The 24,481-nt window shown below is 52.8% G+C and overlaps 5 protein-coding genes across 5 annotated transcripts; 2 read left to right on the top strand and 3 right to left on the bottom strand.

Annotated features, from left to right (window-relative positions):
* Window positions 1-549: 549 nt before the first annotated feature.
* QC761_0080290 (uncharacterized protein) lies at window positions 550-1,324 on the top strand (the record flags this gene model as incomplete). Its single annotated transcript, XM_062872834.1, has 3 exons — window positions 550-562; window positions 753-985; window positions 1,295-1,324. 3 exons carry the CDS (start codon window positions 550-552, stop codon window positions 1,322-1,324), a joined length of 276 nt encoding a protein of 91 aa, XP_062731007.1.
* Window positions 1,325-1,498: 174 nt separating this feature from the next.
* On the top strand, window positions 1,499-5,251 carry WC-1 (White collar-1 protein light receptor; the record flags this gene model as incomplete). Its single annotated transcript, XM_062879832.1, has 2 exons — window positions 1,499-4,204; window positions 4,261-5,251. 2 exons carry the CDS (start codon window positions 1,499-1,501, stop codon window positions 4,681-4,683), a joined length of 3,129 nt encoding a protein of 1,042 aa, XP_062731006.1. The 3' UTR covers window positions 4,684-5,251.
* A 5,631-nt stretch (window positions 5,252-10,882) lies between these two features.
* Window positions 10,883-12,034, bottom strand: QC761_506120 (uncharacterized protein; the record flags this gene model as incomplete). The annotated part of the gene is made up of 1 exon (XM_062879831.1): window positions 10,883-12,034. The coding sequence occupies one exon, from the start codon at window positions 12,032-12,034 to the stop codon at window positions 10,883-10,885; it is 1,152 nt and encodes a 383-aa protein (XP_062731005.1).
* A 1,977-nt stretch (window positions 12,035-14,011) lies between these two features.
* Window positions 14,012-15,813, bottom strand: QC761_506110 (uncharacterized protein). The gene is given in 5 exon segments (XM_062879830.1): window positions 14,012-15,117; window positions 15,204-15,268; window positions 15,281-15,350; window positions 15,410-15,509; window positions 15,564-15,813. The coding sequence occupies 5 exon segments, from the start codon at window positions 15,640-15,642 to the stop codon at window positions 14,640-14,642; spliced, it is 792 nt and encodes a 263-aa protein (XP_062731004.1). The 5' UTR covers window positions 15,643-15,813; the 3' UTR covers window positions 14,012-14,639.
* Window positions 15,814-20,046: 4,233 nt separating this feature from the next.
* Window positions 20,047-24,451, bottom strand: QC761_506100 (uncharacterized protein). Its single transcript, XM_062879829.1, has 3 exons — window positions 23,747-24,451; window positions 21,456-23,688; window positions 20,047-21,401 (listed from the first exon to the last, which is right to left on the bottom strand). The coding sequence occupies exons 1-3, from the start codon at window positions 24,209-24,211 to the stop codon at window positions 20,284-20,286; spliced, it is 3,816 nt and encodes a 1,271-aa protein (XP_062731003.1). The 5' UTR covers window positions 24,212-24,451; the 3' UTR covers window positions 20,047-20,283.
* Window positions 24,452-24,481: the final 30 nt, after the last annotated feature.

Below are 24,481 nucleotides of genomic sequence, written 5' to 3'. Positions count from 1 at the left end.
GGCCGAGAGAAAGCGAGAGAGACAGTTTTGAAGAGTGGCGGCAATGGATCTAGACCAATCGAACTGCCGACATATGGACGGACAATGGGCCGGATGGGTATGGGCGTGTGGCTTCGGATGATGGAGAAATGTGAGATGACAGATTGGGATGGGATTCATTGGGATGGCATTTGCCACAGCGGCATGGCATTGTCTGCTGCGGCACGGGGAGCCGGAGACTGAGCATGGGGACCTATGACCTATGGGGGACTGGCATTGCATATGTCGGGGAATGGGATGATGGATGGAAATGCTGAGCATCTTCCATCAGCAACTATGAAAAGCGCATCCATTGTTTCATTCAGCCAATGAAGCCCTTGAGACGGACGTGCTACACAAGAGTGGGGTGTCTCTCCGGCAGGCTTACGTAAGGGGGTTTAAGTGGCGTGTTCTCCAGTTATCCCCTCTCTCTGGGCAGCATCTGAATGGTCTGATTGGGCTCGGACGGGGACTTGTGAATCCCCACGGCCGCCGGTGTGCCCTGGGTGGCCCCGCTCTGCCAGCTTAGGAATGCTGCCAGCGGGTGGGTTTAAGGAAGGACGGGAACCGGGGGGGAGGAACATCCGGGGACTCTAACCCCGTTGTGCGCTGCAGAGTCAACTTTCCACTCACTACTGCACCTTTATCATCAACCGCATCCCGACGACGTCCGACGTCCTCGTCCGCCTGCCGCCGCCCGCCCATCTGCATCGCACACTCTCGCCGTCGAATAGCTGCCTCGTCTCGCGTGTCGTGGGACCTGGCACCAACGCCCCCGCGGACCGCTTTCACACGCAACCAGCAGCAACAACGGCGCCAAACCTCGGACGACATCGTCCATCTGCTTCTGTCTGTCTGTCTCCGAGTCGACTTACCTTACCTTAACCCAGCATTTCCCATTCTCGTCCGCATCCTCTCCTTGTCCCTGCCTCTATACCTAAACCCTGCTTGGGCATCTCGAAAACGGGTGTGTAACGTTCGATCTCTACCGTCCGCATACTCCTCCACCATCACTGCCAACTTTGCTTTTTTGTTTCTTTTCCCCTGCCTCCTCTGTCATAGTGCTGCCGCAGATGGCATATACTCGTTGGGCTCAACGAGAACGTCGGGGAGTCCGGGAGCTGATAGATGACAAATAGACCGCCACTGCCGTATTTTTCTCTCTCTATCGTCGTTGCTTGCGTTTCGGAGCCCTACGCCAAATCCAGACCGCCTCGGGTCACTCTCCCCGGTAGCTGCCGCCGCCCCCCCCGCCCCCCCCTTCCCTTGGCAGTAGTTCGATGCCGCCGCCCATCTGGTCCGATAGAGAGACGTCAAGGCCGCCCCGTCCTTCGATGGGGCAATGATAGCTAGGTTACCTGATTGCTGAGGGACAGACTTGGCTTCCCGGTCACACACACGCACACACACGCACCACCACACGCACCACGTTCAGATACGCACACTCCATCGCGCGCGCAACGATTCTAACGTGGTCGCCATGAACAACAACAATTTTTACACGACTCAGCTCGCCCAGGAGGAGGCTCAGCGCCGAGGTCAGCAGCAAAACGCCGGCCGGAACCTGGGCATGATCAATACGACGGGCCTGTCCGGTGTGTCGGACTCACTGGACGAGATTGTCCGTCAGAACAATAATGAGCTTCAACGGAGGAGGAGAAGCATACCTCAGTCTTTTCAGGGTGGTGCCATGCTCACAACCGATGCGGATCGCCGCCTGTCCATGATGGATTTTGGGAGCCCGGACCATTACCAGGACTTCCAGTTTGGAAATATGAATTCGCCTCAAATGGCGGGGTTCGGAGCTATGCCGACGAGCATGCCAGGGAGCTCTGGCCCCTATTCACAGCCTGGACTCATGGCCATGTCGGACCAAAACGACTTCGCTTCGCTTTCACCAGACATTATGGGCAACATGATGGCCTTTTCAAGTCTAAACATGGAGGCGATGGGAACCGACCCTGCCTCACTCAACCTCTTTAACTCGCCCGGCCTCGGTCACCAGTACCCTCCCACGACTATGGATTCGGTTACGCCTGACTTTTCAATGGACATGGGAATGGGTACCACCCCTTTGACTTTGACGAGCGACGACATGTCAGGCGTGGAAGACGCATTTGGCAATCGCCCTCAGCAGAGACCGCATAATCTGACGTTGGACTCTCAGATGAACCAATTCCAGCCTAGCATGCCACCGCCATTAACACGCGAGATTTCAGGCACTACAGCCTACCGCTCGCCAGCGTCAGGAACCAGTCACACCTTGTCCGGGATGGGTGCTGCCCAACCCAGTGCTGTAGCGACAGTGTCGACCCCTCAAGCACCAGCCACCACGGTTGGTCCGGCACTCCCGGACAGCCTACATGCTTCCAAAGAAAAGAGCATATATTCCAAGAGCGGATTTGACATGCTCCGGGCCCTGTGGTACGTGGCAACGCGGAAAAACGCACAGCTTCAAATTGGTGCTGTGGACATGTCTTGTGCTTTCGTCGTGTGCGACGTTGAGTTACAAGACTGCCCTATCATTTACGTGTCGGATAACTTCCAGAACCTGACGGGCTACGTTCGCCACGAGATTGTGGGACAAAACTGCCGCTTCCTCCAAAGTCCCACTGGTAAGGTCGAGGCGGGCACAAAGCGAGAGTTTGTCGAGAACCACGCCGTCTTCAAGCTCAAGAACGCCATTGCTGAAGGCCGCGAGATTCAGCAAAGTCTTATCAACTATCGGAAGGGCGGCAAGCCCTTCCTGAACCTCCTCACCATGATTCCCATCCCGTGGGATGACCCCAACACGATACGGTACTTTATCGGCTTTCAGATCGACCTGGTCGAGTGCCCCGATGCGATATCAGGACAGGAGTCAGGGGGTGCCATGCACGTCAATTACGTCCACAGCGATATTGGCCAATACATCTGGACTCCTCCAAGCTCGACGCAATGGGAGCCCGAAAACGGCCAGACGCTGGCCATCGATGACGTATCTTCCCTTTTGCAGCAGTTCAACCCCAAGGGGGCCGTGTCAGATTGGCACAGGCAGTCATGGGACAAGATGTTGCTGGAGAATGCGGATGACGTTGTGCATGTGCTCTCGCTTAAGGGCCTGTTCCTTTACTTATCACCGTCGTGCAAGAAGATTCTCGAGTACGACACCAACGACTTGATGGGAAACTCGCTGGCATCCATCTGCCACCCGTCAGACATTGTTCCCGTTACGCGAGAGCTCAAGGAGGCACAGGCAAATGTACCAGTCAACATCGTATTCAGGATACGACGGAAAAATAGCGGCTACACCTGGTTCGAGAGCCACGGCACTCTGTTCTCCGAGCAGGGCAAGGGCCGCAAGTGTATCATTCTGGTGGGCAGAAAGCGTCCAATCTTTGCGCTATCAAAACGGAACCTGGATCAACATGGAGGTATCGGCGACAGCGAGATCTGGTCCAAGGTCTCAACCTCGGGTATGTTCTTGTACGTTGCGTCAAATGTGCGCTCGTTGTTGGATCTTGAGCGCAAAGATCTCGAAGGCACCAGCATGCAAGATCTCATGCGGAAAGAGTCTCGGGTGGAATTTGGTCGGACTATTGAAAAGTCGAGGAGAGGCAAGATCGCCAGCTGCAAGCACGAGATTCAGAACAAGCGAGGCCAGGTTTTGCAAGCGCACACGACCTTCTACCCTGGGGATGCCGAAGAGGGTCAGAAGCCTACATTTTTGTTGGCTCAGACGAAACTACTCAAGGCCTCTTCTCGCGCGATTGCTCCTGCTGGCAAGACTGGTGCGTCGGTGGCGAGCGTATCCGACGATGGACAACAAATGACCGGCATCGTGATGGGTCACACCAAGACGATCAGCACTGAGGGCGCCCTTATCTCTCAACCTGCAGGTCAGCTAATAGGTGGAACTCAAGATATCGCTCTTGCATCGGATGACAACATCTTTGATGAGCTTAAGACCACGAGATGTACCAGCTGGCAGTACGAGTTGCGACAAATGGAAAAGGTCAACCGCTTATTAGCCGAAGAGCTGGCTCAGCTGCTGTCCAACAGGAAGAAGCGTAAGAGGAGAAAGGGCGGCGGCAACATGGTTAGAGACTGTGCCAATTGCCACACACGCAACACGCCCGAGTGGCGGAGAGGACCGAGCGGGCAGAGAGATCTCTGCAACAGCTGCGGTCTAAGATGGGCCAAACAGGTATGTCGAGCCCTGACCAAGCGCCCAGCTTCAACAAATTGCTAACCACTGACAAGCGTGATGCACAGACTGGCAGAGTTTCCCCTCGTAACTCAAACCGTGGCGGAGACGCGCAGAGCAAGAAGAGCAACTCCCCCTCCCATGCCTCTCCGCTGCAGCGGGAGGTCAGCAGTAACTCCACCAAACCAGCCACGACAGACACGCCGCCTACCGAGCCTGGAAGCAAGTCAACGACAGCGACTCCCACCAACGTGCTTACCCCGAGTGACAACGGCAGCAGTGGGTTCCCCACCCCGACGGCCGGTGGAAACGGCAGCAGCAAAACCGGGGCCACCTCATCCGCCTCCCCCGACATCAAAAGCGAAAACGGAGGAGGAGGACCGCCGCAGAGCCAGCCGATGCTCGAGGGCGGCAGTGGTCTCGGTGGCAGCGGCATGGAAATGACGTCTATCCGGGAAGAGCGAGAGATGAGCGCTTAGGACGCGGTTGTCCCTACTGCTGTTGACCCTTGGGAGATAGACTGGCAGTATTAGCCCGATCTATATTTTCAGGCTTTGATTTGTCTGCTGTTGCTGAACAATCTTTTTGTCACGATATTTTGGCTTGTTTGGCATGGCCCGGTGGAAAATGTGTTGCATTTTTTGCGAAAGATTTGACAACTCAGGTGTTTTTTCCCTCATGACATGAATCATTGCGTTGCGGTTGCGTTATGGGGAAGGGGGGGGAGTTGTTTTGTCTTGTCGGGGGGTATTACCGACACGGCCTTGAGGAATAAACAAGAGAATATCTCAACTCTTTTTCCAACCACGACATTCTCACTGTCATGATTTTCTTTTTACTGTGGGCTGATACCCAAATTCTCTTTGGAACATTTTCATCTTGTTTGTTTGTTTATTTCTCTTCTAGTAGGCGGGGTGTACGTTTTGTTGTTGTTTATAGGGAGGACATGGGATTTTTGTTATCGTCATGGTGGTTACTGTTAGGTATCACACGCACGCACGCACAAACACATTGTTGTTGTTGTTGATTTATCATTTGAAAATATGAAAGCGGTATGTTGGGTTGGTTGGTTGGGCTGGACATCATCGGGAAGGGACAGGGGAGGGGTTGGGTGGGGGGACGGATGGATTACTAGATCGCACAAGAAAGACTTTTGATACCTACGCGGGGGGGCGGGAGGGTGGGAGGGGGTATAGGGTACGATATATTGTGGGAAGGGGGTTGATGCCATAGAGGCCATAACGCAAATTGAGGGATGTGAAAGATTAGGGGGATATGAATTGAGACGGACTTTTTTTTCTTTTTCTCTTTTTTCTTTTTTTTTTGTGGTGGAAACTGCTTGAGAGCTCTTTTTGTGTTTTCGAGGACATCTATGTGGAATTACCTAGGCCAGGAAGGCAGAGAAGAAGAAAAATAATGTAAAATATTGCAGTTGAGTTGAGTTTGTGTGTGTTCAAGTGGGAGTGATGACGTTGGTGATCTTGACCGTAAAGTTTTGAGCCGGTGTGTTTGTTTTCTGCGGGCATAGCAAGTTCATTCACGTCTGAGCCCTGTACCTTGAAATTTATAGGTGGGGAGTCGTGTTGATGAGAGTTGGAAGCTCTAAAGAGGCTGTTTGATGGGCTGCAGTGGGCAGGCCTTTTTTTTTTTAGTTTGGCTGGTGGACTGTAGAAAACACAGGCGAATGCTCAACAACTGCTGGCATTCAAGACAGACTTGAAGGGATACGTGGTTGATGGCTCAAAGGAAGAATATTTTCCCTGGTCGTGCAAGCGACACTTGGGTAGAAAAGCTTGATGGCCTGATGATGGCTGAATACCTAATTGTGTCCCCCTGTGGCGCTTGAAAAGGGGGCAGACATGTTTTCAGTGTCACCGCGTTATTTTTGCATGTGGTGATGATGTTTTCGCCTCACAGTGTAACAAAAAAGACGCTGACATCATAGGTCTCACTTCGGAATCCCCGCTTCTCTTTTTAATTCCTCCATTATGTAAGTAAGTGATGGTAAGTAACATGAAGTTAGGCAATGACGAGATGAATCCGTTTCAAGAAACTCTCACAAGTGTCGATGCGGCAAGGCGAGGTTGACTTACCCGGGCAGTGATTACAACATTGGCCGTCCAAGAAGCTATTTCGGATCATGCCATGATATCTTCATCCTCATCTTCCCTTGCAACCAAACTTGCCATGGAATTTCGTTAATCTCCTTCATCGTGCATATGCCCACACAGAGTTGTATGTTTTGATCAGTACTCAGTAGCTACCCCTCCAACAAATCACATCCTCCCCACCAGATTGGGAAAAGCGCGGCAGTGTTGTGGATGGACGAAGCGGGAAGGATTTCTTCCCTACCATGGTTCACCGCGTGAGAGGGGCAGTGCTCTCTCAACTTGGGACTGCTTCTGGCTTGGGATGAACACAACATCTTGGGAAACTGGACACATGAAACATCTCTCTCTCTCTCTCTCCCCGCGTCCGTGTTTTGTGTCTTGGAAATAAAAAAACGCAGGACAACAGCATATATGTTGGTGAGATGTGCATGTAAAACTGGGGTCAGCAACGGAGATAACAGGGGGGGGTTGCTGCATAACTCAGCCTCAAATATTTGATTACCCCTCTTTATCGTCAACAACCCTTGGATAACAACGTTGGAGATCCAACGTGGGGTAACGTGGTAGAAGGAACTTTGAGGAACTTTGTTAGTAGCGGTTTCCGACTGACAATGCTCTGGAAGTTGCCATATTTGGCGATAGTTGGTGGGGAAGGCCAGGTGGGGATGGGAACGGGGAGATCAAAGACGTTGCACTGGTTTTGGTGATACGCCCCGGTAGAACCCATCAGCGATTGACGTCCGGTCTTGTTGAATGATGAGCAAGATGTTTGAGAAGTTCGAGTTTTTGATCGGGGAATAACTGATCTGTAAAGACACTTTCCACGCGCCGTGCTGATACAGACAATATCATTTGCACAAGCTTCGACTGCATGTGGCTTCACCAGGCAAACATATATCTCTGCTGGATACCAGGGTTTGGTACTGCCCCTAGCTTTGGATTGAGTGATATTCGATACTGCGATAATTCGATGAGCATGCTTGTATCGGAGCGTGGGCTTTCTCCCGAATCCTTCAACCCAAAAGGAAAAGTTCCTGGTTCCTGATTGGGCACACCGGATACATACAGCTAGGCAACAGAATTCTTTTTGGCGTTGTCAACATTCGGGACTGCGGACCAGGGCACACCTGTCGAAGGGGGTCACAGCTGCATGCAGGAGTGCTTGTGATGGCCTCTTGATGGGCACATGGGATGGATGGTATGTCGGTAGAAGAGGCTGTGACGGATGGAGGGGTACTTAGCGGCCATGGTGCCGTTGCAGTTGTTGGAGCGGAGCGGAGCGGGAATCCAAAGATCATCGGACGGATGGTGTTGGCCCCCTTCTTGCACGACACGTCTTTTGCGGGTCTTCAACCGCCCAGAGTAGCCTCCTTTGCCATGAAAGTCACCCTAAGGGGGTTGAAGTAGTCGGCTACCAAGACTTTGACCTGGGTGGCTGCTACAGCGGGAAGTGAGAGAAGGTTTAAACCTCTTGGGGCCAAGCCATGCCGAGTTCTTCTGGTGAACCGGGAGTAGAAGCGAGTTGCGATCGTTACGGCTTTAACGAAGGAAGATACTCCGTATCGATGCTGTGGATGCTGAGGATTCGCGGATAGTTGAGATGGCTGTCGCTGTCAGAAGGCTAGATCTGCAAAGAGGATGACTTCGGTGCTTACCGCCGTCAGTCCAGGCCCGAGATCAAGCCGGCAGTCACATCTCGCCAAAAGAACAACTGCGAAAGTGTCAGATCGTTAGCTACGAGATATGGATGTAGCTGCTGGAAATGGGTCCCCAACTCCGCCTCCGCCCCTTCACGGGGAAGGAACGACAAGCGCTGGCCAACGAAATTGGAAGGATTTGGCAGGGTGGACATCGACACCATCAAGGTAGGTAAATTTACAATTATTTCTATTTACCAACATCATGTCTATCACATGCTGGCCAAGTGACTGATAGATCTTTCGTTACTATCAGGAGCCAGCCATGTCACTCGGTACATCCTTCCCACTCATGCGTTTAGATCCTGGTAGTCCAGTAACCCCTTTTGGATGATCCAACTGACGACATTGTTTCTGAGCGGTGCTACCAGAACCACTCAGTTGTGTTCCAGCGGCCAGTGACGGTCCAGATCAAGTCTGGGGTCTCAGGCGATGCAGCAAGAAGCCGACATGGCCTGGGCTCAACCATGTTGCAGCTGCTGCAAGATATCTGGCAGCCTAAGGTTCCCTGCCTTTTCTCAGGACGCCCCCAGTACAACCTCGTCGACTATTTTTCTCCCTCATTTTACATGAGGCTACAAAGCCACATTCACACTGCATGATCGGAACTGTAAAGGCAATAACGAGGCATTCTATCTCTTGATCAGGCTGCTTTGTGATCTGACTGCTTCAGATGTTCCCACAATCGCAACGTCACAGACGAAGGACACAGTGACATGGTAAAAGACATTTATCATTCAAAGCTCATAAGGCCAAAGGTTCGAGGGAAATCACGGGGCGTAGCCTCCTAGCTACTTTTCATACCCAAGCCTCGTATAGACAGGGGATGGTAGCCACCTGAGAGACTGGCTACCGCCAAACATGCTGGGCCACGACCATTCCACCCCATGAATAGCCGAGTAAAGCTCCCCGCAAACCTCCGCCAACTACCAGGTCAAACAACAAGGCCTGCGTGGTATTCTTCCTCTGGCTCTTACCACCAATGAGTTGCCAGCCAGTCCTGTGGAGTGAGGGGCGGCAGTGCCCCTCGCCTTCATGGCTGACAGAGTGGGCCATCAGTCAAGGACTGCTCTGGCGACATGACCGGGAACTCGGCATGGGCATGGTCTTGTAGCAAGAATGATTCTTCTCAAGCTAGAACATCTGACGGCTTCAACACTCATGTCCAGACCCCTGAATCACAACCTTCAAATGTCTCCCTGCTCATCATTCTTTCCGCCGGCTACACTCTAGACCATCCTCAAGATCACGATGGATCAACCCCGGAGTAGCATCACCTACATTGCCCAAGAGACAAACGGGCCGAGTCCTACGCAAAATACCTCCACCTCAGCAGTTCACCCTTTCCCCTGAGGCTATCGAGCAGCCGCCAGGCCCGCTAAGTCATCCAACAGAGCCGAGCTGGCGCCGCTGAGATACATCTGCAACGTTGTGAAGGCTAGGCCCCCCATCGTTTTCCTGCTCGAGCCCGAGGGCCATGGTAGATACCGTCAAGCTAGACCCACTGAAGACAGTGAAGATTGCCCAAGTCGCAGATACCACATTACCCGCTGCAAGGGCCGTCAACAGGCTCCAACAATACATCCCTGAAGTGGCATCAAACAGCCATAGCTTCACCGAAGCTCCGTTACGATAAGGTAATCACTGCAACAAGAAGGGACCTCCCGCCTGTAACCCACATCACCAAGCGGCAAGGGAAATAATTTACTCACCAGGCCCTTTGGCTGGCGGGCCATCACAAGCCCGAATCTACCCCATCATCTAGCGTAGGGCTAGGTTCACAAACGACCATCTCTGATGAAGCAAACGAGAAAAAACCTCTCGGTATTCTCGGCGTCACTCGCATATTCGTACTGTAACATCACGGCAAAGAATGCAAGACGGAGAATAAATCCCCTCTCGTCAGGCCACAAGAAAGCGGACTGCCATACACCCCACTCGAGCATCCCCCCTTGCCATGCCATGAAGAGAGCAGACTACACCCCTCCCTCCTCAACCACTTCAGCCCGGCTCACCCACCACGACCAGGCAGCTCCCAAAGATCAAACGCCGACAGTTGCAGGTTGTCGGCCGTCCGGGGATTCCCAAGCCGCTTGCAAGTACCTATCATGAACCAGCTCCTTTCTGTTCAGAACAAATCTCTCATACCTTACCTACCTAACCTCACGGTCAAGCGTTCCAGGCCTCCACATACCAACATCCCAAGCTTACCTACCCCTGAGGCTCTTCACTAACTTCAGTCTAGACTCTGCGATGAGTGCCTGGAGTCTCCAGTGAGAACTCAAAGGAAGGAGGAGGTGGGCGAGGGGCCACCACCCATTTGCACACACACTCCAGTTACGCTTGCTAAGCTACAGACATGCCGACTCTAGCACAACGAAAGAATGAAGTTTCAGTTCGTCAACAATTCCAAGTTTCTTTGTTGAGCAAGTAGAGATGTTGTTTTCCGTATATACATTTATACTCCCCATGTGAAATTCGAGACACATTGCCTATCCGTCAACATCAGGAATGCTGTTCTCTATTTTCGGTATCTATCTGCAGAGGGGTCGGCTGGAAACCAGCATTTCTTGTCACTGGAGTAACTTAAGACAAAATGACAGAAACAGAATACATCTTAAACATTGGATATCGCCAATGACAAAGCCACGCTGTATACAGGCGGCTCAGCTAAAGAGACAAGTCACTACCAAAAAGAACCCCCCCCAAAAACTCCCCAATAATTCCACAATACGCTTTTCTTCCAAAAAACACATTACTCACGTCACAAAGCCGAGCGAGTCCCATTCATAGATAAATGTACATTAGATCACATTAATAAATACCAAGAAAGTTGAACAAGAAAAAAAGGAAAACCCTGCAGAACACTATTATGCCCGTTCAGAAAACCACAGCTCTTCCGACCTCGTCGACAACGTCCGTTGAAGTGTGCCAAAACCCAGAGCAGGGCTCGCAGCTTCCGTGATCGGAGAGACAAAGCCAGTCTGGGCCAGGGAAGGAGTCTGGCCGCTGACGGTGGCACTCATCGTCTCGGGGCTGCCTATGGGCTCTGTTGACCAGCGGTGCAGCTGGGCATGCTCCGGTGTTCCTGGCCTCGGTGAATGCAGACTTCTGGTTTTGTTGGCATCCTCGGGGACCTGGGATCGCCGCCCTTGATACCACCACTGATTCTCGAATCCGTTGTCGACCGTCATCATGGCTGCCGAGAGCGCCTCCAGTTCCCGTACGCGACCAGTGTCAGGTTGGTCGGGAAAGTGTTCGGGACTGAAAGGAGATGTCATGACGGAACCAGATTCCACATGATCGCGCGCGTGGGTGGTGGCTCGGGCGGGTTCGGGTGAGAAGGTAGAAACCTCGGTAGGGTTGGATGCCACCCATTCTTGTGGTCGTTGTGCCGAGTCTTCGGGCTCATCCTGCAAAGAGATTGTCGGATCAAAGCCCGGTGGCAGCGACCAGGTTGACCATGGATCAGATCCCTCTCCCAAGCGGAACTGGGAAGGCGCCGGGGGCAGAGCCTTTGTCTGTTGTCCTCTCGGGACGCTCACGTCCCACGGGTTATCGCCAATGGGTGGGGGTGCTGAGCTTCCTCGTTCATGTGAGGAAACCGACTCGGCTCGAGATCGACGTTGATCTGACTCCTGCTCCGGCTCGTGGAGGACGGGAATCTGGTGCTGTGGTCTCCCCCGTGTGTCCTCCCGGTAGTACTCCTGCAACTGATGGTGGGCTCTTTGCTGGCCTTCGGCAAGTAAGCTCCGGCGTACTGCCTGTCTCTGATCAAAGTCACGGATGGCGGCGAGGTAGTTGGTGTTGGGAGCATGAACCTGACGAGGAAATGCTGGGGCCCTCTCACGACTGGCGCGAGATCGGTATGTAACTTGGTGGTTCTTGACGGGCTGTGGCTTCCTGGACCAGGCGACCCTAAACTCGAGATGGAGATATATTTCGGGACCCCTCCACTCAGACCGTTCTTGAGACGTTGAAGCTGACGGGTTGGCCATTGTTGTGTCCCTTGTGTTTGCCATGGCCGTGAAGCCCTTGGGAAGGAAGGAGAAAAGTGGCTACCAAAGGATCATATAGGTAGGTTGGTGAAGGCACCACTGGCGATGATATAAGCTGAGAAGGCCGCTAAGATATGCCTACTCTCGACTCGGTAGTTTGATGCGGCGGTTTGTGGGCGACACCCGAAGTATAAGGTTTTGGTAAACGGAATGTTCAGGGGCACAGGGGCACACAAGGGCACAAGAGGGGGTTGATGGAAAAGGCGGGCGGCCCAAGATGACCGCTGCGATGCGCGTGCTGCTGTTCGGGTGGTGCACCGCCGCCGACAGGGGTGGGATTGGGATTGATGGGTTGGTGTGTTGGAAAAACGGCAGCCTGGCGATGCTGGCATCCCTTGGCCCTTCTCTCACCTCACCGGGACACTGGCACGCTGGGTTCGGCGGGCAGAGGCCGATTAATCAATCAATCTTTCGAATTACTCCGTACCAAGTTACCAAAGCAGCCCCGCGCCAGAGGGATTGACTGTCACCAAGGAACTACCTCGGACAAACGATATCTCGGCCTCTGCCGTTTGAAACTAGCAGCGATCCTCTCGCAACTTCGCAATCCACAACTCGCAATTCAGTGTTGGGGAGTTGGCCGAGGCCGAGGAGAAGGAAGAGCCGAAAGTAGGAGGCGAGTTGGGAAGCTGATCCTCGAGGCTGTGTTGGTACTGAGAAACAATTTAATCTTGTATTACCTACAAGACGCTGCAATTGTGCACCTGAACCAACGAGACCACTAGGCTCCAGGTATAGTGCCCGTAGAAAACCGCCTCCCGAATATGCATTTACCGCAGCATGGCATGGCATGCAGGTGACAAGCAGCAGCGTCTCATTGCACGGGGGGACGAGGGGACGAGGGGCGACGGGGGCGGGCTGTAGTGTATTTGAGACGGTGCAGATGCTAGAAACGAAACAGACATTTGAGGAGCATGTCACCTTGGCTCGCGTCACGGTCGTGTATCGTGTCTCGTGATCGTGCTGAGAGGCTTGAGTGAGGGTTGATGTTAGCTAGCAGTCAGCAACTCGCAGCTCGCACGTGGACGGGGACATGACAGCGGAAGGATTCAATGCCCGGCTGAGTTGTCAGGCGGAAAAACCACTCGCCTCACAAAGGGAATTGACAAAAGTAGAGAAAAGATAGGCACCCTTCGGATGCTATTCCGGGCACTGTTTCTGACTACCGAGAGCAAACTGAGTGAGAATGAACATCTTCAACGGCGTTCAAGCCACCGACCGTGCCCCGCCAAGCCAAAAGGCAGACCCACACAGGTGTGCCACAAACGCCACACTTAGTATGGACAGTGCTCTTTCATCAAGCCACAATGACAGGCACACAAACCTCATCAACCTCCAGTCTAGAAGTCTCATGATGAGCCCCGTTCCCAGCTACATTTCCGCGTGTCCTTCAAGTCGAATCAATTTTATAATCGAAATGACCGGTAGTTCTTCCCCTTGGCATCCTTTTTTTTTTTTTTTTTTCGCCCGGTGGAAGTTGCCGACGCCCGGTGATCTTCCGCCATCAACAGCCCGGCTTGCTTGCTTAGTGGCCATCAAGGATGAAGGATTCTCAAGGGTCCAACTGGCGGTTTCTCCCTCGTCATGAATGATAAACAGAACTGCTGTTCAGATACTTGACAAAATTGCAGTCCCACTTCGCTTGATATCAATCGGCTCCCAAAGTCCTAAATTTTGAGGCTTGGCTAACACACATCGACGTCCACACCCCCCAAAGTTTGGCACTTGAAGTCACACAATAAATCCTCGTGCGGCATTCTCGCGTTGGCCTCTGATCGCATAAAACAACGAAAATGGACCTTGACATTTTGAGGCCATCTCCGGGGTTGGTCGTTAGGACTTCCGCCCGTTGTTCGTCCGTTCGTGTCATGGCCAACAGCAAGCCGGCTCCGAGTTCTTGTCAAGATCGAAACAGCATTTGGGGGCGATCAACTTCAAGAATTCGAAATCAATGCTCAACACGATGACTTGTGCACGTTCAAAAAGTCTATACATCCTTCCGAGGGACCAAGCCGCCCTCAACCCCACCCTATGACCGCAGTGGCTTCTAGAAAAAGACCATAAAAACTACACACTCATCTGGCGGATTCCTTTGAGGCTTCTGAAACCGCCTCTTCCCCGTCGGCGCCTCACCGCTCACCGCATTATACGATCGGATCTCGGTTCCCCTTGAAGAAACAGGCAAACAAGCATCTTGACGCCGTACGCCAACGGAGAATCCTAAGACACCGGACCGAACCTCTCACCAGCGATTAGAAGTGTTTGCCTTCCTTCCCTTCACCGCTCGTCCTGACCAAAACAATTCCAAACCATCAACACCCATCCTTCCCCGTCCGTTGTTCCCCATCCCCATCCCGAAAGTCACCACCCTTCTTCCTCCCACCCAACAACCCATGCACATCAAAAGGATCAACAAGCGTCACCCAAAACGCTCCCGTCCTTATACCCCGGCCCGTCAATCTCCGTCGCCCCATCCGCCCTAGACAAGTACGTCTTTGTGCTCTTTGGCAGCCGCATCCTCGGATGCCTTACATTCAGCAGCACATGATTAATCAACATCAGCATCGCCTCAAACACAAGAAAAACTCTCATATCTGATCGCCTGGCTCAAACTCTTGGGATCAAACCCCGGCTTCCAGTAATCATGCTCAGCGATGGACCAGTACTCCACCACCCGGAAGATTGTCCTTGCAAAGAGCAACGCGGTGGAGATGTATAGCGTGTAGAGCGGGTTGCAGAGTTTGGCGTTGCGCATCCCTGACTTATAACAGCGGCGGTGGAAGATGGCTGCTAGGAGGATGAAGAGGGTGATGACGAAGACTTGGATGAGGAGGGATCCTTTGAGGAGGGCGCGGCCAATGTCTTGGCGCCAGGGGGTGAGGGATTGGTTTGCTGTTAGGGAGACGCCGTTGCCGTTGAGGGCTTCGATGACGGCGGAGATGAAGGCGAAGGTGGTGATTACCCGGCCGGGGTGGATGGGGGAGTGGTAGGGGGCATAGTACAGGATTCTGCCGAGTATGTTGTAGTTTGCGAGCTCCAGGAGGGGCCTGAAGATGGGTGGTGGTGCAGGTTAGCGGAATGTGTAGATTTGGGGGAGGGGGCGAGGAGAGAGGATGGGGTGTCAACAACGTACGGTGCGCCGTAGATGAGGCAAACACTGACTATGTACTTGACGAGGTTGGTGTAGTCAAAGGCTCCCTAGGCGCGGACGACGAAGCCCCCGGCGAATAGGACGGCGCAGAAGACGTAGAGGCCGGTTAGGCGCCAGCTCTTGTAGTGGCTGGTGTTCATGATCAGTATTGTTAAGTGATGACAGGTATAGTTGAATCCTGTTCGTACATGCACTGGTAGATGTGGTAAAAGCCAGAGAAAGCAAAAGCTATGGCGAAGAAGATGGCAGCTCCCTTGTTGGGGGCGTCAAAGTACACACTGCCAGGGACTATTGACTTGGTTGTAAGTAAGCACGGACAAACTCCATCCAGAGAAAACATACCGTATTCTCCTGACTCCATCGTGGTTTCGATCTTGTGGTGCTCAGTGGTGTTGAGTATGACCAAATCGTTACTCCTCATGCCATGCCGCAGTGGGCGTCATGAGCGAGATATATACATTTCCATATTCATCCTATTTCAGCCGCAACAACACCCTCATCGTATCTCGCGATTTTCCCATCCCCAAAGACGTGCGTCCACATGCAGCAAAGGTGGTAAGCCACACACGTCCAGTGCCTCACTCTTCCAACAACCAATCGCATCATCACCCCCTGGAATACGATGCACAGAAGCACAGATCAATCCATCTCTTGGACGCCTGACTGACGGCACATGGAGAAACTGATAATCTGATTTCATCTCCCATCAGTCCAGCCTTACCCACCAATCTGGTAGTCGGCACGACATGACAGAGCCTTGCGGTGAGACTGACGTCGGCACTGCCCTGTCTCTCGCCCACGGTCTGTCCGCACTCGTACCTCCTCCAACAGCATGCTTTCCAGTTATGTTCCAGAGAGCCTTATTCTCCCATCATCTGATCAAAGCCCTTTTTTGAAAGAGAGAAAGACAGTTGACTACCTTGACGTGATGCACCTTTTCTCGATAGACACATAACGACAATAAAGAGAGAGTAAAGTCCAATAGCAGCCAAACACATCCCAACTTCCAACCCTCCGCCTCCCCCTTTCCCCTCTCCCCTTCCCAAGGATCCCCCAACCACCCCCTCCACAACTCCTCCAACAAAATCCCCAAAGGCCTATACACCCCCCTACACCTCCTCTCCACCTGCCCCATTCCAATATTCCCCTCCCACCCTCTCCACACCGCCATGCGCTCCCTCGCAAACCTCACCCCCCAAATCTGCCAGCCCCCCGTCAGGTACCACAGCCCCAAGAGCACCAAGTCGAGAACTGTCCCTCCTGTAATACCTTGCAACAAAATCCGCCCGTGCAGCTTCATAAGACTGACCGTGTCTTTGTCGAAATCCATGGGCAGGAGAAGGCGTAGACCACAGAATATGAGCGATATGTTGAACCAGAAGACGGGCGCGATGAGGATGTTGAGGAGGGTCTGTCGCTGGGGGTGCGAGGGGGTGGAGGGGGGTGAGGGGGGGAGGGGGCGGGCCGGGGATTTTGTAGGGTGTGAGGAGGACTTTGGTCATGGCTTTCCATCGTTGTCGTAGTGTTGATTTGGGGGCGGCGGTGGTGGTGATGATGGGGTATTTGATTGGGGGAGGTCACTGGTTGTGTCACTCAGCGCCTTTGTGTCGAGTTTTTGCATTACTACTCGAAGCAAGAGATGAGAACTGTCTTTTATTGTTTGAGGCGTGTGTGTGATGCAGCTGGTGATTGTGGCAGTATCATGATCCGAGGTGAGGTCGAGATAGGTTGTCACCATTGAGTTCTTCTCTGTGCTCTGAACTCGGATCGGCTTTTCAGAGGCTCGCTCCTTGTTTGCGGTCGCTTTCTCAAGGGCCGAGGTCGTTTCAGCAATTTGAAACGCCTTTAAACCTCGGAAAGATCGTCGGCAATTCGATTAAGTAGTGAAAAAAGCTTTCAGCCCACTTGGCAAAATGTGCCGAATCTTGCAAAGACGCCAACTGTAAACTCAAAAGTTTTGGAAAAGCGAACTTTAAATTCCCTCTTTCTCTATCCGTGCATAACCAAAAGTGCCATGATTTTTGGCCCAAGTTTGAGGTTAGCACCTATCCCCAAATCTGTCTGGCTACTACCTGATGGTCCGAATATGGTTTCAATTTTCTTTGACATCTTCCTGTGTGTGTAGTGACTTTCTTTAGGTTATCTTGAACTGTCACGGAGTTCAACATTTACGCGGTCATATCTTCTGCCTGGAGAAATGTGGCTAACCCAGGATTTGGTGGTCCCAAGCCATGCTTCAACTACAGCTCAGGGGTGCTTCCCGCAGACAGGAGGGCAACACATGCAATGGGACTTACCCTCGGGACCAAAGATTACCCGGTGTCCTGCTCTGTTCTTTCCTCACGGATTTTCAGATTTGTGACTTCCATTCCCCATCTCTTCCTACCAACGGACGATTCGGAGAACTCCCAGCGAAGTTCGACGTACTGGGAAGGAACTACGCCTGCAAGCGGGGACCAAAATGACCTCAGTAATAGGAAACAGCAAGAACGAGCATGCTTCCAGAGCGGCTTCAAAACCCAAGTCTCCAGCCTTGTCACATTTTCTCTTCTCTTTTCTCTCTTTGCCAACTACCGAAAGCAAGAATGCCATCCTTCTCTTCCCCTTCTTCTGGAACGCGTGGGCAGCGTGTTTGCTACGCCCTTCTTGTGTTCCTCCTTTCCAGCAGTATCATTGCCTTGCCCTTTACGGGGGTCTATCGTTGTGTGGCTCTATGAACGTCTGGCTCGGCGGAGGACCCAGCCCACTGGCTCATCGTGTGGGGTGCGGCCACTTTGGTCCTCCCCTCCCTCGGTGTGGCTTTGGAATTGGTGACACTGATGCCTCGTGACCCACATCCAGACTTCGATGTCGCCTGGTACTGTCGCGGAAGGGTGGTGTCTGAAGCATTACACGGCTGCAGCAAACTCCATCCTGGCCTCACCGTCACGGATGTTGCAGAGCTCTCCTTAAGTGGAACCTTCTACGACGCCTAAACGACGTGGCTGCCCACCACTAGTTGCGGGCTCGGGATACTTACCTGGACTCGGCTCGCTGGATTGGGGTGGGTAGTCGGTCGGCTAGATAGGGTGGGTGGGCGAACAGCTTTTTTTTGTATCAAATTGTTGTCGAATCATCAGCTACAAGGTACGTGCATTTGTCCCTTGCTGGCTAACATCACAAGGTCTTCGATTACGGGATAGTTCTCTCGAGTGGAAGCCGTTGGGGCTTACTACAGGTATGTCTGACAGCCAGAATCATCTCGATGTGTCTTTATTAACGACTCTGGTATGAATAGTGAGACGACACGGCGATTCCCACAAGCAGATATTCCCTAGATGGGAGGTAGTTCAATGACGGGTATTTGGTGGTGAAATTTCGATGGGGCCAGTTATCTGTGATGAGGTTCTGGAAAAACGGCTGTTTGATGGAGGGTGTTTTGATGGAGGGTGTTTTGATGGAGGGTGTTTTGATGGAGGGTGTTTTGATGGAGGGTGTTTTGATGGAGGGTGTTTTGATGGAGGGTGTTTTGATGGAGGGTGTTTTGATGGAGGGTGTTTTGATGGAGGGTGTTTTGATGGAGGGTGTTTTGATGGAGGGTGTTTTGATGGAGGGTGTTTTTGATGAAGGGTGTTCTGGTGGAGTCTATTCTTATGGGAAGTATTCTGATGAAGGGGTTGTGATGATGGCTGATGGGGGACTGTTCAATGGATGGCAAATTGATGAAGAGGCCTGAGATAAAGGAGTATCTGATGGGTGGGTGCGCCGAGGCTGTCTACCGGTTGAGTTGCCATACGGCTTTTCGATGGGTCACTCTGGCGAATATAGGGTGTCTGATGTCGATGGGAAACAAGAGATGAGATTGTGTTTTGAAGGTTGATTGGTGGGGACGAAGTGAACAATTGAGCATGTTGACAGCGGCATGAACGAAGAGTACACACAATAAATCACGATGAACAAACTGTTTCCTCGTCTGTGCTCTGCGATCTCTTACAAGGTCCTGGTTCACTTACCCAAAACCACCCCTCACTCCCCTCCAACACCCTTACTCCCCCCAATCTCAAACAAACCACCAACCCCAAAGGAACATACCCATCCTCCCCTCCCCCCTCTTCAACTACCCCCCCCTTCCCCCTTGAACAACCCACCTAACCCCCCTCAAGCCCCAAAGCTACCACCCACTCAAATACCAAACCCCAACCCCCCTCAACATCATACACCGACCCCTCCCAAAAACAACCACCGTACACCAGGCAACCACACATACCCCGCCTTCTCCCACTATTATCCCATATCCTCAAACTCCCTTCCAGAAACAGTGACAACCTCCCTCCCCTCAAAATGACCGGCAACAGCAAAATCCCGGATCTCACAAAGACAGGTAAACAACAACCCACCCAGAGAAAAGCAGCCCACAAGAAAAAAACCAGAAGACGGGAGTGAAGATGGGAGGCAGATGGGCCAGGGGGTGTTAAAGGGAGTAGGTGGTGTCGATGGTGGTGATGGTGCGGACACATTTGACAACACTGAGTCGGGCTGGGGGTTCACATTTCCAGGTGCGGTTTGACCATCGAGATGGTCTCTGTTTGGGTCGGTGCGGCTCATTGTTTTTGTCAGGTTTTTGTAAATGAGGTGTTGGTCGAGTGCTCAAAGTCGATCATCAAAGTTCATCCTACAACTGGCCCATAAATCCTGTGGGGGAACAAAATCAAGGCTTCAGACCTTATTCCAAATTGCTGAGCCCCGATCTTCATCTGCTATCATCGTCATGCTGGTAGGTACTTCCGCCTAGGTGTCCCAAACCACTGACAGACAACAAGCATCGGATTCATCTGAACAAACACCAGTCACCAAGTTCTATTCTCCCCCAATCCCCATAAATACCAACATCACCCATTTCAATTTCCCACAAAAACGCCGTGCTATGGTTTACCTCATTTAGTTACAATCCCAGAAAATAAAAAAATGTGACAAAAACCCCCAAGATAAAATACCAATTTCTTTTGTCAAGCGCTTCCTCCCAAACCCAGTCCTACATCCACCAGTCCACCCACCATTCATATTCACCCCTACACGCCTCCCATCAATACCCCAACTTCTTCTGTCCCTTCCTATCACCCTTCTCATCTCCCCCCATCGTCGAAAAAGCGCAAAACTTATCCTTGATGGCCACAACCTCGTACGTGCCCTCCTGGCTCGCCCGGATGACCTTGCTGTGCTCGTGGCTAATATCGTGCCTGGTCTCCAACACAACACTCTTCTGTCCCTTCTTCGCGTTCGTGCTACGAGTATACGTAAACTCAAACGGAGGCGTGCCCCAGAACTCGAACAGAATCTCCACCTCTCCACCTTCGTGGATATCAACGCGAGCGTTCTTGCCCCTGCTGATCTTGACGGCCGGCATGGGGTGGATCGTCTTGGCCACATTGACAGGCGCCTTGCACTCGGACGACTTGTCTGAAATGGTCGTGATGACAAACTCACCAGGCGACTCGGCCACGCGACGGAAGTTAGTCGTGGTTGACTTGGCTTTGCGCTCGACGCCGTGAAAGGTATACCAGACGTCGAATGGTGGGCTGCCTGACAAGGTGTACGAGATACGCTCACCCACGCAGTAGTCGGTGCGTGTCTCGAGCGGGTAGATGGTGGGCGCCTCAAAGAGCTGCACCTGGATCGAAGGACCGCCAATGTTGGCTGTGGCCGAGTGGCAGCCGCTGCCATCCTTGACATCGCGGATGCGGATGTTCTGGGTACCAAGGCGAAGCTGATGCCGAGGGATCTGGATTTCGTACGTGTTCGAGTTGATGACGGGGGTCCGGTAAATCTCGGGGAGGGCGGCGCTTTGGTGCTTGATCTCGACCTCCAGAGAAAATGGAGGCACACCTGAGAGGACGACAGGGATTCCTTCTTCCGCACCCTGCTCGGACTTGCAATACTTGAAGGTTTGTCCAGGTTTGGCAAATGCCGCCGTGGGCTTGCTGTTCACCTTCTGCTCTACGAGCACGGGCTTGAAGTTGCGATCGCTGTTGTACAGGTGGTCTTCCAACGCCGTGAACTTGTACCTGTATGTGCCGGCCTTGGATGTGTCGGCTTGGATTGATTCCTTTCTCAAGGCGACATCAAACTTCTTCTTAGCAGTAGACGCTGATCCTTGAGGGGCCTTGTGGCGAATCTCGTACTCAATCGAGAATGGGGGAGTTCCTATGACAAGTTAACAGTTGATCAAATTACCACAGTGATGGAGTATCGACTTACCCTTCATGCCCACCTCGAAACCAGACACATCACCTTCGCAGACATCTTCCAGGCGGTATCCAGTCTCCGTTCGCTGAACGCCGTGAGAGAGCAGCACAGACATGTCGGGGCGAGAGAACCAGTCGACCTCAAATGTGGAGGTCTTGGGGTCAATAACACCATGGCATTGGTGGTCCCAAACATCCACAAGCTGGTAGGTACCACGTTCCCGGACCGAAAGATAACCATTGTCGTTTCTGACAGTCCTCTCTTGACGCGTAGCCGCGTCGTCGTTGAGCTTGATGTACGAAACCTTCCAGGGTCCCTCACCAGTGAGCCTCAAAGGCAGGCTAAGGGGGGAGCCCTCGACGCCCGTGATCTTGCGCTTGTGCTCAATCTGGCCAAACGCAGCCCTTGGGCTTTGGCGACGTACCGAGATCTTCAACTCTTGCTTCAAAAAGTTGCGGCAGCCTCTCTTGTCCTGCACGCTGCTCAATGCCAGAGTGTACTCGCCACCCTGGGTCAAAGGCGGCGTCGAGATTTGGTACTCATTCCTTTCAATGTTGGTAGCCTTGTGGGCCTTTCTCTTTCCATCGTGGATGATTTCCCATTCCAAAGTGAAGGGTGCGTCTCCCAGGAGCATGACGTCCGCCGTCACGTGGTCTCCCAAGCAAGCCTTTTTACCGATGGTCTGCTGGAGAATAGCGCTCGCCTGCGGCTTGACATCCTGCTCCAGGGTGAATTCTGGGCCCGAAAGTTTGATTCCCTTGTAGACATCGTCACTGATATGAGTGAAGATGTACTTGTGGTGCCCGGAAACGCTGGGGATCAACTCCATCTGGTGGCGCAGGCCAGGGATCTTAACCGGGTCCGCGTGTTTCGTTTTTCCGTTTTCAATGATATCGTATCGAAGGATGAACGGTGGAGTGCCAATCAAGTGAAGGTCCACCTGGAGACCGATCGAGTTGCCAGCACATGTGTCTGGAATTTCTTCTGAACGCAGTGAAAGTTTTGGTTCGAGAGGGTTCAAAAGCAAGCAGGAGGATGGCTCCCGCACTTCACCCTCACATCCACCGGAAGATACAGACTTGAGAGTGTAAAGACCGGGAGCAGAGATCCTTGGTTTGTCCCTGGCATTTTTAGCATTGAAGGTGCCAACCGAAACCACATCTCCGTGATCTCCGGTATCTGTAAGGGTGTCTATGGGCGAGAAAAGCCAGCTCAGACTGTGCGCTGTTGAATCAGGCGTACCGCCAATCCCAAACTTGACCGGCAGCTCCTTGGAGTCACCCCTGGCAGCCCTCAACGGGTTCCTCAGATCACACCCATCAAGTTTAAGGATTGGGCGTTCTTTGACGAGGAAGTCCTGGACCAGTTCCTTGGGCTTGGCTTTGCCCTCTGGATCTTCCGAAGGGGAAATGTACTTAACAACGTTCCCAAATCCGTCCTGGACCTCGTCAACAGAGTACTGCCACTTTCCGCTGGCGTACATGGACTCGTTGACACTGACAGGAACGCGCTGGGGCCTGGCCCAGGAGATGTCTTCATCGTCATCCTGCACCAGACTCGTGGGCCGTATGGCGCCGAGAGGACTCGTGAATCCCTCGGGCTGCAAGCTCTGAAAGTGAAAGCTGACATCCTTGCCATTGATGGCACGGCTGTAAGTGATCTTGAGGGGCGGAGTACCTTCCACCTGAAGAGTCAGATCCGAGAGATCAGCGAGACACCTTCCGGGGGTTGTCGTGGGCCCAACCCAAGCCTTTGGGCAAGGCACAACAAAAGTTGGGGGACCAGGACGCTGCACCTCCAACTTGTACTCGTCCAGAACTTTTCCGAGTTGGTAGGCGCCAGGCTTCTTGGCAGGATATTCAAAGTGGACCACAGACTGCATATCATCAAGGTCGCTATTCTTCTTGGCCTTTCGTTCGATATCCCTAAGATGCACTCTGCCGAGCTTGATGGACTCTTGATGACCCGTTTCGAGATCGGTGCGAAGCAGCTCGACTTCGACCGGAATGGTAGCGTTGAAAAACATGGGGATGAGCGCGGTCTTCTGGTCACTACTCAAGCAGAGCGGGTGTCGTTCGGGGTTGAGCACCGCTGAGCCCTCGGGGAGAATGTTGATGATTTGCTTGCCCATGATGAGCGAGTGGTTGTGAATAATGTTGGAAAGCTTGACGTTGTGCTCAGAAATAGCCAGTTCGCGATCATAAAACATCTTGACAATTCCGATGATCCATCCCTGCCAACCAAACTGTTCAAGACCCAAAGTCAGTACCAAAACACCTCCCTGGAGGACGGACACAACATACCCCAAGGTTGAACATCAAGGACCAGTCAATGAAGGCGTGAATAAAGAAGGCCGATATAACGAAGGGCTGCGATAGTTCCAGCCATGGTATCCTAAGCTCTGGCAGGCCGAACAAGAAGGCGCAATCTATGGCAACCCATTTGAGAAACAGCCACAAGGACTCGGTGTCCTCCTCCACCACGCCGGCCCAGTCGTAGAGCTTCCATGCCAAGAGCGCAGCATAGACGGCAACCGCGTACAGACGCTGTGTCGGGGCATCGAGGATGTTTAATGGAATGACGGGAGGGTTGGCAGTGGGGGGTGCGCCGCCTGCTTGGGGAGCCACGGGCAGCGGATTGGGGTTTGCCAGTGGTCGTCGAGGCTGGTGTTGGAGGGTTGGCGGATGATTGTTGTTGAAGGGAGTTGGCCGGGCACGCCCTACTCGGGGTGCCACGGGGGTCTGAGGAAAGGCACCGACGCCGGTCATGGCATGCCGGGTTGGGTGGTGATGCTAATAACTTGATGCTCGGTTTGGGTGATGAGGGATGGACGATGGATTGAAGCGCAACAACGATGGTACTTTTGTAATGGCGACAGTATCTGGCGACAGGCGTGTGTTTTGTGACGGCCGCTCGTTCGAGAAAGATTCGGTTGGCTGTTCGTCGTGGAGGTGATGCAGGCAGCGCAGTGCGAATAGAAAGCTGCCAAAAATTCCTGTTGCTTTTGTTAGCGGCACATCAAGACGCGGTCTCCAGTT

Source organism: Podospora bellae-mahoneyi, chromosome 5 (assembly GCF_035222275.1).
Source record: "Podospora bellae-mahoneyi strain CBS 112042 chromosome 5, whole genome shotgun sequence".
Lineage (NCBI taxonomy): Eukaryota > Fungi > Ascomycota > Sordariomycetes > Sordariales > Podosporaceae > Podospora > Podospora bellae-mahoneyi.
This window is presented reverse-complemented; position numbering and strand designations above follow the sequence as displayed.

Coding starts and splice junctions, on each gene's coding strand:
- QC761_506110 (XM_062879830.1), bottom strand. CDS start 15,642: ATGAGGAGTAACGATTTGGTCATACTCAACACCACTGAGCACCACAAG. Junction 15,351..15,409: donor TACCACATCTACCAGTGCAT/GTACGAACAGGA, acceptor CATGAACACCAG/CCACTACAAGAGCTGGCGCC. Junction 15,118..15,203: donor TGCCTCATCTACGGCGCACC/GTACGTTGTTGA, acceptor ACCCATCTTCAG/GCCCCTCCTGGAGCTCGCAA.
- QC761_506100 (XM_062879829.1), bottom strand. CDS start 24,211: ATGACCGGCGTCGGTGCCTTTCCTCAGACCCCCGTGGCACCCCGAGTA. Junction 23,689..23,746: donor CCTTGATGTTCAACCTTGGG/GTATGTTGTGTC, acceptor GGTCTTGAACAG/TTTGGTTGGCAGGGATGGAT. Junction 21,402..21,455: donor TTTCGAGGTGGGCATGAAGG/GTAAGTCGATAC, acceptor AACTTGTCATAG/GAACTCCCCCATTCTCGATT.